The following is a 13,803-nucleotide window of genomic DNA, read 5'->3' as shown; positions in this document are numbered from 1 at the left end:
AAGGAAAATGATGATTGGCATCTCTAATAGGACTTGCAGGGTCAGTAAGGACCCAAAAGCATAGCTGGTCCTGCTCAGTGAGATAAACTGATGCAGGATATGAATGTAAGGGTTGAAAAAACTGTGGATGAGGCATGTCCAGAGGGGCCATCTCCCCAAGCCTGCTCCAGGATTACTGGAGCAGCATAGCAGCATGGAGAGACTGAACTCGGGCTCCTCTCCTGCTGCTGTTGCAGGTGCCCAGTTCCTGCTGCCAAGGCCAGAGAGGATGATGACGGGGGGATGGCAGGGGGATGGCAGACTCTGGAAAAGCCAGGGGGATGGCAGACCCTCCTGGGAGCAGTGGGAAGGTGGAGGCAGCCGACACAGACAGCAGCCACAGCTGAGTCAGAGCCACCAGCCTGCACGCAATTCCCCAAACCTTGGCAAGCCCTGTCAGCCTCTCCCGCCCCCCTCCAGGCTTTCTCTCCCTCTGAGTGTCATCACAATTCGGGAGCTCTGCAGTCAGGGGAGGTTCCCATCACTCATTCTCCCTGTGCCATTGTACCACAGCGACTCCCAGTTCGATCCCTGTCAGAGGCTGTCACACACCCATCAAACCCTGCGCTGCTGCAACAATTCCACCCGCCAGGAATCACCGGATTCCTTTTCCAGGGAACGTTTCCGCAACTCCAGTCCGCATTTTCCTTCCTTAACTCCACACCAACAAAACTTCGTTGAATAAGGAGAACAATAGGAGCAGCTAAACACATTTCCATCCCCTGCCTCCTGTTAGCAAGCACAAATCCCGGGCACTCAGGGATGCTGCCAGGCTTCCGCAGGCTCTCTCGTGTCAGGTCTGTTAATGCCTGGATGCAGCTTTAACCCTCAGCCAAAGCCTCAACCTCTCACAAAGGCTGAGCAGAGAGATTTTGAGATTTCAGAGGATTCTCCTTGCTGGGAATGAAGAACATGTGAGAAAGGTTTAAAGAAGTGAGTAGTTTTTTCCTGGGCAGAGGCACCCACTGGGCTTCCCCCAGCCATGGGACAGTTTCTCAGACTCTGTTGGGATGCTGATGGACATCTCAAATCTGGGAAAAAAATCCAGATATATAAACAAATTAACCCACCCAGAGAGTAGCATCAGCCTTGAGCCCTAACCAGTTCCTTCCACTGCTCCTGATTTTGTCTTTCTTGGATCAGAAAGAAATTAATTTAATGGAAAGCTACTTTTTTCTTGCCCTTTCTTCATCTTATTTTTATAAACCCCATAGGGAAGTAAAGCATATGATCAGAGACAGCCTACTTGCTGCAGAAGCCAATTTGCAGAGTAAGACTGTTACAACCACCCAAAAGGTGGTAGGAGGGACTGTTGGCCTTATTTATATTTGGCTTATGCTGGTGATTCCTCCAGAGAGTCAAAAAAAGTAAACCCCTATTAGAGACAACATCTGACAAGTCACGCTTTTAAACTTCCCCACATCTTTAGCCTGTTACACAGAATATTTCTACGACCTATGTAAAAATCTACCATCTATATTGGAGATTATAAGTATTAGATAGGTATTAATTTCTGGGTGAAGGCAGAATTAAAATCTCAGTTGTTCTGCTTCTTTACTCTGAGCTTTAATCCCTCCTGAAATACACACACAAACATGGAAAACTCCTCCTGCCAACTCCACACCAAACCTCCTGGGCAACATGAATCAGACAGCACAGCTTGAAGAGGAACAAAAATCAGCTTTATCCATCCCCATTCTTCTTACCTGGGCCAGCCACCACGTGCTGTTTCTGCAGCATTCCAGCCTCCTCCTGCTCACAGGGATATTTTGTACCCGAATTCAGCTCCCCAGCTTGGGTTTTTCCAATGCTTGAGAGCAGTTTAGAACAGCTCGAACACTTCAGACCTCTCCCTCCAACTCTGGCCACATCCAGTAGCTGTGGCCAATTAATGCATCCTAAAAGCCTTTGATGTGCTGTTATCAAGTGTGTATTACACTGGGAATTTCACGGTATTTTAGTGAATACCGGCATTACAGGCTTTGAATGGCTCTGTCTCACCTGCTGGCAGGAGGAAGGGAGGGTTGCCAAGGCAGAGATGAAGAGTAACGGGGATTCTCACACTGGGACTCTCCAGTTGTTACTGTGCAGTTTTAAGTTCTCCTCAGAATGTTTTCAGAGGAGTGTGCTGGAACAGCCTCTCGAGGAGGTTGGAACAGCTTTGACAACTCCCAATGATGAAAAAAAAATAAGTTGAAAAAAATTAAGAATGTTAGAAAATAATGAAATATTCAGGATCCTGGGAATAATAAATAGTCATGGTGGAGAGCAATTTCTCTTTTATTTTTGTATGGATACACAGAGGAGAACAAAGGAGTACCTGTTTCTTGATTTCTCATCTAGGAAGCACAACTGGCTCATGCCTCCCGTGTTCCCTGCACAGCCAGAGCTGCCAGACCAGTTACTGCTGTGTGAGAAGTGATCCCCATTTAAGGAGTAACAGGGGACTTCAGGTAAGTGCTGGGAGAAGCGCAGTACAGGCTGCAGGAAGACATGGTTTTCTAGCTTTAATCTTAACTGAAGACCAGAGCTAGGTATAGAGCACTCTTCACTGTCACAGGCTTCCATGCTCTGCCATGGGGAAGCTTTGCAAGTGGGATAATTGCAGTGGTGTGAAGTGCTTTGATTAGGGATTTCTGAAACAGCCTTTGATGTTGCTGGTGATCTCTGCACGCAGGTTTTTCTCTGCTGAGAATAAACAATGAGAAAACACGTCTGAAGTTTCCCAGTGTCTTCCTATTAGATGGGTTCAGCCAGAATCAGCATCAGCCCCAACCCTGTCTGGAAAGAGGCTCCATACAAATATCAAGCAATCCATCATTGTAAGGGGGAAAACAGCAAACAAACCTCGCTGTGTCTGCTGACAGCAGGAGCAAAGACAAGCACAACATAGGCACGTAAATATTCCAGAAACAGCCAAGAGAAAGGCAGGCAGAAAGACCTGACATTTCCCTCTCCTTGTTACAACTACAAAAGCCATGAGGGCATCCAGGTGTTACAAACTGCAGCTGTTCTCCCTCTTTCACTCAGTCCTGCTGGTTCTCCGTAAGTGATCAGGATCAGTTTGGGTCTTTTTTAATCTTTTCTGTTTGTGAATCACAAGCGTCAGAGCTCTGCCCTCTTTAAAGCCTCATAGAATCAGGTTTGCCTTTAAACAACCAAATAAATGGGGCTCCAGCAGTCCATCCAACCTGCTGCAAGGCAAGACACCTGCCTGAAGCTGAACATGTGCATCCCAGAGGGATCACAAACCCATAAGCACAGTAGTGCATCCATTTCATACTCATCTTCTGCAGTAAGTGGCACCAGTTTTCCAGCCCGGTTTTTGGGGTTGTTCTTTTCTTTTGGTCATGCAAAGAAGGAAAGATGGGCAGCAGCTCTGCAATCACAACTGCAGTTTCTTCTTGATGTAGCTTGCTCCATGTGATGGGAAGGACTTTGCCTGCAGTTGGGATCCAAACACAAGCCCTGTCTCAGGGTGCTTTGCTGACTCAGAACAGGAATCACATTCCCACGGGATACAGCTGGTCCAGCACAGCTGTTCATCACATCCCTCATGTCTTTTGCAGACAACTTTTGCTTCGGCCCCTGGAAACTCCCACTGTGACCTAAATGCTGCCAGACTTACACAGCTCATCACTCTGAGGGCTGCGTGTCGGGCAGGAAAGGAACAGGTACAGCCCTGCTGCGGATTCCTAAAGCTCCTTCCTGACTGCAGGGTGTTCCATCTTCATATTTGAATTGCCCCCAAACTGCTGTGTGAAGGGAGTACGGTCAAATTGAAATAAAAATAGTTGCAAAAATTAGCTGACACGTGACCCTTACAGAGAAGAGGGTTTTTGTTCTCTCTCCCAGTTATGGGAGTTGGTGCTGTTTGTCATAACACTTACAAATCTTAAAACAATTGACTGTCCCACAAGTTTACAAAACCCTAAGGAGCCATGAAGAGAATTCCCCATCCCCTTGTTACTTAGAGTCATAGAACGGTTTGGTTTGGAAGGGACCTTAAAGATCATCTTGTTCCAACCCTCTGGCATGGGTAAGGGTAAGGACACCCACTAGATCAGGTTGCCAACTAGACCACTAGACCAGGCCAACCTGGCCTTGAAACTCCCTACAGGTAACAAACCTTTCAACAAAACACTCAAGTCCAAAACATACCTTGGTGCCCTTTTTTCTGCAGCCTTCAACCCCCTTCTCCTGCAGCTCTGCAGCTCCAGCACTGGAGGTGGCCCTTGGCTCACTTGGCTCCAAGGCAAGGGATTTCCAGATCAGTCAGTGAAGGGGTGACTTGGGGGGAGACAGCACTGCTATGGAAATCTTGCTGGCTCCATTCAAGCCTTCACCTTCACATTCAAGCATCAAGGTGATGAAGATGAAGCCTGTCTCCTCCCCTCCCTGCAGCTCTGGCACCTTTGGCTGGTCACAGGTGGAGGATGGGGACCGTAGGCTCTTCGAGGCAAGGACTGTTTCTCTGCTCAGCCCTCAGCATGCCAAGCAAGTGCTTTTCAGGCCTGTAGAACAACCACTACCTTTCCTGTTTCTTCTTATTCTTGGCACAAAGGCATCTGAATCGCTTCCAACTGAGGTTAAGTCTGTTTGCACATGGGGTTTTTCAAAGTGACCTCTACTTTTAACACACACTTCCCCCACCATACACAAAAGTATCCAAACTGCTTTTCGTTTAGGAACTGCCCTCATATATATTCCTGAAAAAACAAAGCTCTAGAGTAAGATTTTATCCCCTTTGCATTTTACCTATTGCTTCGTTTTCAAATTTCAGCTTCATATTTGAACAGTTACATCACACATCTCCCATTTCAGGTGGCGGAGGGGAAACATGAACTATAAAGAGCACAATAATTCACATCATCCTTGTTTTCTAGGTAGACGAAAGCACTGCTTGCAAAATACCGGTATTTTTACACTACAGAAATACAATTAGACTCTCAATTACATTTTATTAAATTTACTCCTGGGAGTTCATTAGCACAAGGCAACCAATGGAACTCCCAAGGGCTCCCACTAAATCCTCTGCACTAAAGCCTCGCTGCTCCTGTGACTACAGAAAGGGGGAAAATTATTATTTCCAAGGACCAGAAACCCAAATTCTGCAGACACATCCACCACAAACTCTCTGCACGTCGTGAGTCCCAGAGAACAAACTGGATTTACTTGCTTGACTGAGGTTCTCCACGTGCACAACCTGTGCTTGCAGAAGTGGGTGCTCGAGCGGCAGCTCCTGGGCAGGATGTACAGACTGACAAGCTGCTCCAACAACAGGACTCTCCACCTTTTCTGAATACTGGCATCTCCCAAAAAAGAGAGCTTTCAGATTTAATTAAATTTTACTATTTTATTTGTGAAAAAACTACAAGCAGAATTCATAAATAGACATTTCTATTTAAAGCAGGAAAATGATAAAGTGGCTTCTAATAACAGTCGTGCACATGCCAGTAACAGGAATATATTAACATCTTTTATTTGCTAGACAAAGAGCAGTGTCCAATATAAATTTCCCAAAAACATTTAAGACCTGTGAATTTCTGACCAGTTCACAAAACCACCATTGACACTTTAGCATGAAGATTAAAACAAACCTAACAGGACTGTCAGCTCTAAAGACTTTACAGAGCGGAAAAACTTTCAGAAGCGTTATACAAGCTGTCTTTCTGGGCAAATGAAAAATATAGCTCGTATAATACATTAACATAAAAATCCACAAGATAAGATTATGTTTTGACATACTTAAACAAGCATTCTATATTTGTCTCCAACAAACAAAGCTAAGGAAATAATGTAACCATCTTTACACAGTAAATTAAGGTTACAAGTCATACACAAGAACAGAACTGCTTGCGCATTAAAAACTGTTCAGCTCCATTGTCATACTCTAAATGTTGGCTCTTAAAACCATTCGGTTACATACAAGCAAAGGTTATTATATAGTCAGCAATTAATAAATTTTTCAATAATTTAAGTTTATGGTAGAGCTTAAAAAAGTAGACTGAGAATGATCTTGGTAAGGCAGGTGAAAACATCTCAGTGGAAATAAAGTCACGGAAGCTGCTGCCAAATTTTCGATCTGTCCAATTTGAAGCCAAGTTCCAATTAGAATAAATAGCCTGGTCGTGTAAAACGCTGTCACCTTTCCTTTGCAGAACTACGTCAACTGAGCAAGTCAGGCAAGCTGTGTCGGTGTCTGTGTGTGTGTGTGTGTCTGTGTAAGAGTTGAAACTTCGCAATCGTTAACACTGTGCTTCACTTACCTGCTTTCTGTGCCACTGAACACCGCGAATCTGGTCCTTCCCTACACTAGTGTTTTGGTTGGTTTGGTTCTCAAACACCTTCCCCACCGCCAGCGGGACAGCCACGGACACGGCGCGGGGGGAATCCCGCCGGAGGGCGAGCGCCATGGGGATGCCACCCGGAGAAATTAAGTGTAAAAGCAAACGCTGCCCTTCAAACCCACAACACAACAGCTACGGATGAGGCCGGGGGGGTCCAATGCTTAGCAAGCAATCCCTAACTGAATGCAGAATTACAGGTCACTTGTTCCAAAGAAATTTTCCCATTTATTTATAGCAAGCTACTTTATCAAGGAGGAGGAGGCCAAAGAGACAGATGTTACCGACTTCACCACGAGTAGCTGGTTACGGCGTTAAAGCTTTTTCAACTGATCTACAGGTCTATTTTCACTCGAAAAAGAAGCAATTTCCTGGTACACACAATGCTTTTTTTTTTTTTTTGCCTTTTTTTTTTTCTTTTTTTTTTTTTTTTGAACAAATTCCCAGATCCAATGAAGAAGGTGAGCGCGTGGTTTGACTTGAAGCACCAGAATTAGCCCCACTGAGGCCAGCGGGACCTGCCACTCGCTCACACTCCTGGCTGGATCACGGCCGAGATGCACGCAAGCCTAATTGATAATGGATCATTTATAAAGCAGTGCAAAATATACAAGTTCAGGGGCATCTTCAAAAAATCTCTCTTAAAAAATTATTCCAATACATTTCAGTAAAATAAATAAATATGGCTGACCAGTTTACCCTCCCTGAGACCCTTAAAGGAATAGTAAAAACTGGAAAAGGAATGTCTTTGCAATATCCCACTAATGTTAAAATGTGGATTGAGATATTCATAGTATTTAAAACTATGTATAATAAATTGTCTTGATGCTCATAGGAAGCATCTGTTTTCCTTTGGTTATTTAATACTTTAAAAATGCTTAAAAAAGACAGCCTATACTGTGAATATAAGCAGAATTAAGTTGGGGTGCCCACGTTAAAATATTCAGAATAAAACTGCTGCTGCCAAGGCACTGCCAAGCACATGCCTTCAAGCAGGGGCTGTAACAGATCCCTAACTCACACATTTCTGTCACCAGTGTGAAAGGAACCTACATCTGCTACTCAAAACCACACAGATTTTAAAAGAAATCTTAAATCAGTTGCCTCCACAAAGAGAAATTTCTCTTACCGAGCAAATAATTCATAATACAACAAACAGGCACAAAGTTGTCAAAATGTGGCCCTCTTTCATCACGCCCAAAAGTTATGCATTTCATGTCAAATGAAGCCACAGCCTCTGTGCCTGAAATTACTGCAAAGCACCCTGGGGCCACTAAATAAAGATGAAAAGCCAAAGAGGTTTAGGGCTTGTTTTGCTTTTTTTTAAAAAAAAGTTTGTTTCACCTCTTCAGCCAAGTGTTTTAGCAGGATAATGCATGGAAGGTAAACTGTAAAGCAACACTAAAAGGCCAGGAAAAAAAATGATAGTCTGAATAGCTTTAGAGTAAGAACGAAGGAGATGCTGGTCATGAGCATGAGCCACATGTCGCTCACTTGCCAGTATGAAAGCTTTTCCCTACTTTTGCTCCCACAGTAGGAGACTCAAAAGCGTCCAAATGCTGACAAGCCCATCACTGGACAAGATGTTGTTCAGAAACAACCCTTGGAATACAGATGGACTTCAAGGAGAAGAGCCATCCCCACAGCAGGGATGGGACAGATGGAAGGGGCTGACAGCCACTGACCCACGCGTGGCTGGAACGAGCACCAACTCGGCTCCTGAACGCGGGATCACTCCCAGCCCTACGGCTCCCTGCTGCCTTCACCCCACAGCCACCACTCCAGTTCTACAGTTACCTCAGGCACTGAGGCAGGTGGATGGAATTCACTAACTCTACCACCACCAGCACTTGAGGGACTGGCTGTGCACGACACCGTGGTGCTCACGTTACCAAACACACGGATCCATGGCATGACACCAGCAGTCTGGTTGGGAATGGTTACGCTCCAGCCGGGCACGGACCTGCACATCACCAATCTGAGGGACCCTAGTGGAAACACAAGCTACCCGGAGCAACCCTCTCTCATCTCGGATCCCAAGCTGTAACAATCAAAACCGTGTGTCCAGTATGTCTTAGCCATTGCTTAGGGAAGAAATTGGGAAGGAACAATAGAGAGAACAGGTCCCATCCAGGTTCAAACCCTCGGGAACACTTTTCACCTAAGACCAGTTCCATTTCAGTTTCAGTACTTTCACAGAAGGGGACTGTCCCAGATCTTGAACTGTTCAATTTTTTTTTTAATCACTTCACAGTGTTTCAAGCACCAGCGTTTCCATGTATTGGTTTCAAATAACCCTTTATATATATTTATTTATATATATATTTATATATAATTTATATCAAAACTGATAGTACACAGTATAACTGGAAGAAGAACTGAACTTAAAAAGGATATGTTGAAAGAGGATGGAGTTTGTGAATGCAATAAATAAAGCCCCCTTCCCTCCCCACCCGCTCCCTACCCCAAAACAAAAAGTTGTCATGTTCATGGAAAATTGTGCACAGCAGATATTATAAAAAAGTAGATTCAGGAGCACATCCAATTATAAATGATTGTTAGGAAAATCATATAAAACAATGGAATACATAAAAGTGTCAAGAGTAATCGTTAGGGTGAGAAATTCCTTGGTGGCCAGATGCCCACGGCAAGCAGAAATTATCCTGGTTGCATCAGTAAGAGGTCGATGTCCGAGAAAGTGTGTTCAAGCACAGAAGAGGCTCTCCAGGATTTGAACAGCGTGGGCAGGTGGAGTGTTTGAATTTCATACCCTGATTCATAGTTTCCACAACTCCATGTGCAATTTTCAGAAAGATTCGTCGTTGACTGCCGACATGTCCCCCTTTGGCGTGGAGGAACGGGACGAGCCCTTGTCTGTGCTCTCAGAGCCCGAGCTGCTCTGATTCTGTTGTTCTGATCCTGCACTGGAGGTCACTGTAGAAGACGACGTGGATGAAGAGCGAGTCTTTTCTTTAAAGTCTGTGATAATTACTGTGACATTTCCCACTGTGACTGCCAGCTGCTGTGCGGTACTTCTGTCCACATTTTTCAGTCTGGGTCTAAAATAAATGAGAAGCCATTTATTAAAAGGATAAAAATAAACGAGAAGGGAAGAGTTTATTAGAAAAAGCATTGGAAAACAAACTCGGTGTGACTCGTCCTCCCCTCGCTGGCACAGATGGCAGTAGCTGGGAGGAGAACCCAGGCAGCAGGAAGTGCTGCACAGTGGAGGATGAAGGTTTGACCTGCTCCCTGTGCCAGCCAGGCTCAGCCCCAGAGGAACGACCTGTCTCACAGAGCTCTGCACAGGGCATCTGTTGTAGACTTATCCCTAATCCAACTCTGCCAGAAAGGAGGACACCACGGCAGAGCCAAGCAGTCAGGAGCCAGACAGAGTGAAGGATCTCCTCCCCAAGGGGCAGATGAAAGAGTTCTCTTATCTAAATTCACCATCTCATCATGTGCCCTGATGTTATGAGACAAGGCTGTGACTCTGCAATACAAAACCACATGAAAGCATTCGGCCACGGTTCTTTCATTCCCATGTTGGAACTCTGCAGCTGCAAACAACAGGCACTGGGACAACTTGGCTTCTCTTTCAACTGCTTTGAGCTTATACAAATCAGATGCCCAATCAGCCTATGGACAGAATAGCTCAAAATGTTCCCTCTGGAATCGAGGCTATTGTAAATAAAATCCAGAATGTATAAAGGTATTTCTTGCAGCCAGACCTTTTGGTTAGGGAAAAAAAAAAAAACAAAAAAGGAAAGAAAACCCCAAACGACCAGAAAAGAACTGACTGGTATTTATTGCTCAGGATTATCTCAGTAATTTGCATGCTGTGCTATCATTCAATTAGTAATGTAGCTAATAAAGGTCTAAACTCTAGGAGGCCGACATTCATGCACATTTCACGGGCTGGTCCAAAGCTTTGCTACAACAAACCTTGGACACTCCTCCAGCTACCAGCAAATTCCAAGTCAGCTGCAGTGAGTGCTGTAATTTACAGCTTTTGCTCCTAATTAAGGGTCAGGCTTAAGCAGCGGAATATTCCCAATAGGGAAATTAAAAAGGAGAGTCTTTATACATCAGTGAAAAGTAGCTTGCTGAGAGCTGCCTTATTGAGAGGGATGGAGGGAAGGTTAGTTTACTTTGGGATCAAGCTCCAGCTTTTAAACCACTCTGCCTTTTCTCCTCCTCGTTTGCAGCACACTAGGCTAGTGCAGTAAAACAGAAAAAGAGGGAATTAAGCTCATTTTGCATCTGCCATGAATACTCAATGGCTTGCAGTGGTATTAACAAGGAGAAAGTCCTGCAGCAGTAGCTATCCAAGTGGTATTTCAGAATTAGACAGAATAGAAAAACGTATTGAGGACAGATGTACAGCTTCTAAAATAGAACAATTGTATTCTGCAAAATTCCTTACAAAAAATAAAGTTACTGCACCAAAACCAGTATTTTCTTATCTAACCTAGGAGCCTGTCTCAATTTTTAACGAGTACCACAGGAAAAGCATTTCAAATAGACAGAAAATGCAAAAAAAAAAAAAACCAAACCAAAAACAACCCACTGCATAACAGCCAGTAAAACCTCCTACTTGCAGCAGCCCTTGGGCTCAGGGACCGGCCTTTCCCAGCCGGGCGCTGTGCTCACGGATTGCTGCGCCCACACGTGTGCGTCGTACGCACGCACCGGCTGGCAAATCCAACCCGTAACCACAGGCTAGATGAAATGATGTCACCTCGTTTGTGGGTAACAAGAAAGGCCAGCCAGCTCAGCAGGTTTTGGGGTTTCCGTGGCTCTCGGATGCCGTGCCGGCAGATGCCCCCACACGCAGCACCGAGCGTTCCCGGAAGCGTAGCGCGAGTACGTCTTTTCCTCCCCGAGTTCCTCTAGGAAACCCAGTTCTTCCTGTAATTTGCCTGGGTCACTTGTTTTCTCTTGTGCTCAGAAACAGCCAAAAAAAAAAAAAAAAAAAGCTGGCTCAGATACCGGAACAGACCCTGCTGCCTCCACCTCCCTACAGGGCAGGGTTGAACGTGAACTCTGGCTATTGCTTGTCAAAAACCAGCGCTGAGAGTTTGGGGGTGGGGAAGAGGAAAATAAAAATGGAACTGCCCATGCATCTTTAAATGCCATGACAAAGTAACACAGAAGGGGAAGCGGGGCTGAGGTGCAGGATTTCTCCATGGTCCCACTCACAAATATTCTCTATGTCAGTTTTAGAACTGAGCTCTCTGGCCATTTCTCCAGAAGGTTTTCAGGGTTTCCCCTGTACAAGGAGCTGATTAAGCACGGATGGAAACCTCCAGACAATCTCTTCAGCACATGCATACAATTTTTGCTTCTTATAGAAGGCAAATGGACTGGCCCATTCATGTTGTTTTACAAAATCAAACACCCCGGTGCTTCACATTTATAGCAAAAAAGGTTTATGGTCAAATAAGAAAAGTGTTCCAAAACATTCATTCTGAAAGTGCACAGGGAGAAGTGGGATAAACAAAGATATTTTGTCAGAAGCAGGCATGGTATCCAAGAAGTTCAAACAGGATTTCTTAAAAATCCAGAGAGCTCTAAAAGACAATTAAAAAAAAAAAAGCACCCAAAACAACAGTTAAACAATCTGGGCATGAAAAAAAGCTGAACTCTGTAGAAGTCAGATCCTTTAAAAAGACCCTTGACAGCACTCCCGAGGGCAATGCAAGAAAAGTTCCACTAAACTAAACATTTAAAAAGACAAATTAAGAACTGAGGGGAGATGAGGTAGCCCTTAAAAATACCCAGCTAGACCTGATACTATTAAGGTTTAATTAAGAATGACAAAAGCTTGCCACAAAATGTGGACTAGAAGACTCTGCAGCAGACAAAGCGACTCCTTCAAGAAGGAAAAACAATTATTTTATGTAATCTCTCAATTTAATATTATGTCATCAGTCAAGTGCATCAAGTCTCCTGCACCTTTAAGTCTCAAAAAAAGTACCATTTAAAGAAGAACAAGACAAGAAAAAAAAAATCACTGTAATAAAGTTGTATTTCTCTAATGAAATCAGGAATGGATACTTCAATCTTTGGGGGCTGAGGAAGAGTTAACAGCAGTCCCTGCAAACAGCTCAGTCTTGTAGCACAGCAAATTTCACACTGCCCTCAACTACATTCCAGTGGGTTACTGTGTAAGGGATATTCATTCTTATTAAAGATTTTCATGCTATTATTTAAAAACTTCCAAGCCAAGAGTTTTCTGCAGTCACACCTTGCCAATTTTAATGTGCTTTACAACTGTTTGCAGCAAACTAATATTGCCTCAGTTCATGTGGCTTCATTATAAAACACTTATTACAGCACATTTTAAAAAGAGATGCAATTCTTGTACAGCCCACACAGGCAAAGCACCCAGTTCAGTTCTGCCTCTTGTAGCCCTCAAGTTCAATAATATAAAAACTGTTTTTTGATGCTGAGTGTTTGATTTAAGAAATGGAAGATCAGCATAGGCAAAACTAGGAACAAATCTGTCTCCTACACTCATCAAACTCAAATATCAAACCAGCCATTTGTGCTTTTTGTTGATAGCAAGATCCCAGCAAATCTGTTCATGTATACTTAGTTCCTGTATACTTGGAAAATTATCTTGACAATTACAGTGACTGAATTATGGATAAGGAAGTAAAAAAGTAACCTTTGTTACGGCTATCGAGCGATGATAAGAATTCGATATGATTGCTGGTTAATGTTTTTCTCCCACTGTGCTTTACAGCCAAAAGCAGTCCTGCCCAATTGACAATACAATTACTTTAGCAGAGAAGTGAAAACTGAGTGGACAACAGAGTTAATATTTCTAATGTCCAGATCTGTGCTCACCAGCAGAGTGTTCGAGTGCTCAAACATCAACAAAAGAAGTGTTTGCTATATAACTCAGTTCTCAGACACCAAAAGCTTAACTTTAGTCTACAGTTACCTTGAAGTGTGATTTGAGTCACTGGTCTTTGTTGTAGTATTCCCAGACTGTATGCTGTTCACTTCACTAGGAGGATCTTTCACAATATCTGACTTTGGTCTGCAGTAGTTGGAGGGAAGAGGGAGAGCACCATGTTAGTTTAACTGCACAATCAACCAGTGTCACTGACATCACATCACATTTAACAGTGTAACAGATCCTTCACACTTACTTAGTCTTCTTGTTAGTGTTCTTCTTTGTAACACTTGGACTAATTTCCTTCTCTTTGTCAGGTTTTTCTTTGTCTTGTTTTTCCACTTTCTCCTTCTTCTCCTTCTTAGGTGGTGGTGGGGTTGCATATTGCTGGGCAACTTGTTGTGCCACCAACTGAGAGTTTATTCTAGGTTTTCTACAATGACAATAAAAAGAGAGATCTATAGTCAATTTTACACAGTAAAAATAACTACACTGAGAGCAGTATGAAGA

The 13,803-nt window shown here is 43.8% G+C and overlaps 1 protein-coding gene across 1 annotated transcript in view; it reads right to left on the bottom strand.

The window, feature by feature from the left end:
• Positions 1–5,375: 5,375 nt before the first annotated feature.
• Positions 5,376–13,803, bottom strand: part of RYBP (RING1 and YY1 binding protein) — a 43,266-nt gene continuing 34,838 nt past the window's right edge. The window contains exons 3-5 of the mRNA XM_032699339.1: positions 13,550–13,726; positions 13,339–13,437; positions 5,376–9,445 (exon numbers count right to left, since the gene is read on the bottom strand). Coding sequence (XP_032555230.1) covers positions 9,193–9,445; positions 13,339–13,437; positions 13,550–13,726 — 529 coding nt within the window. The 3' untranslated portion in view covers positions 5,376–9,192. The remainder of the gene's footprint in view (positions 9,446–13,338; positions 13,438–13,549; positions 13,727–13,803) is intronic.

The sequence above is a fragment of the Chiroxiphia lanceolata genome, chromosome 11 (genome assembly GCF_009829145.1).
Source record: "Chiroxiphia lanceolata isolate bChiLan1 chromosome 11, bChiLan1.pri, whole genome shotgun sequence".
Lineage (NCBI taxonomy): Eukaryota > Metazoa > Chordata > Aves > Passeriformes > Pipridae > Chiroxiphia > Chiroxiphia lanceolata.
The sequence above is the reverse complement of the archived record's forward strand: the minus strand, read 5'-3'. Positions and strand labels throughout refer to the sequence as shown.